The sequence below is a fragment of the Priapulus caudatus genome, unplaced genomic scaffold, assembly GCF_000485595.1.
Source record: "Priapulus caudatus unplaced genomic scaffold, Priapulus_caudatus-5.0.1 Scaffold4, whole genome shotgun sequence".
Lineage (NCBI taxonomy): Eukaryota > Metazoa > Priapulida > Priapulimorpha > Priapulimorphida > Priapulidae > Priapulus > Priapulus caudatus.
The window spans coordinates 299,902-300,967 of record NW_014577065.1 but is presented as its reverse complement, the minus strand read 5'-3'; the positions used below and the strand labels follow the sequence as shown (position 1 = coordinate 300,967).

The window sequence follows — 1,066 nt, the reverse complement described above, 5'->3', positions numbered from 1 at the left end:
AGATAGATAGATAGATAGATAGATAGATAGATAAATAGATAGATAAATAGATAGATAGATATACCGTAATTGTTATCTATTACAATGTTTTGCTTACTATTACTAATATTACAAACTATTGCGTAATCAATTGTTGTTGGCATTGATAATAATAATAATTATTATTATTATAATAGTTGGTAAGATCTATAAATCGTTGTAAACTATTAACTCAGTATATCATTGGTGTTGCTATAGGCGAGGTGTGGGACTTCCGGCTAAAGATTTCTCAGGCACGAGCGATCCTTATGTGAAGATACTGTTGCTTCCGGACCGGAAGACAAAGATGGAGACATCGGTGAAGAGGAGGTGTTTGAACCCCTACTGGAACGAAACATTTTGTTTTGAAGGTATTCACTTTCTTAATATTTATTAATAGTAATAATAATAGTAATAGTAATAATAATAGTGATAGTAATAGTAATAGTAATAGTAATAGTAATAGTAATAGTAATAGTAATAGTAATAGTAATAGTAATAGTAATAGTAATAGTAATAGTAATAGTAATAGTAATAGTAATAGTAATAGTAATAGTAATAGTAATAGTAATAGTAATAGTAATAGTAATAGTAATAGTAATAGTAATAGTAATAGTAATAGTAATAGTAATAGTAATAGTAATAGTAATAGTAATAGTAATAGTAATAGTAATAGTAATAGTAATAGTAATAGTAATAGAATAATAATTGATCTATTATTATTCACTCCTGGTGTGCACTCACATTTCGGCGGTTCCGTGACCGACGTACGCCCAGACCGCCGCTCCCCTCAGGCTGATCAGCATGTGGTCTATGTTGACTCAGCCATCGCCGTTGTAGGAGAATATCGTGGGATAGGGCGCGCCGGTTGCCGTAGAACGAATCCAGACGCACGCCGACATTGCGGATAGGTTCGGCCACGTCATTTTCTTCTTATAGTAGTTTGCGACGCTACGCGTGGGAAAGTTCAGCTCGAAGCATTCGACTGTAAACGTGATTTCGTCAAGGAAGAAACGTTAGGCAAAAAATAAAGATTTCGCAACTAATT

The 1,066-nt window shown here is 33.2% G+C and overlaps 1 protein-coding gene across 1 annotated transcript in view; it reads left to right on the top strand.

Moving 5' to 3' along the window:
- LOC106821275 (synaptotagmin-7-like) overlaps positions 1 to 1,066 on the top strand; it is a 58,372-nt gene that overhangs the window by 40,174 nt on the left and 17,132 nt on the right. Inside the window, exon 5 of the mRNA XM_014826020.1 lies at positions 238 to 389. Within this exon, the coding sequence (XP_014681506.1) occupies positions 238 to 389 (152 nt within the window). The remainder of the gene's footprint in view (positions 1 to 237; positions 390 to 1,066) is intronic.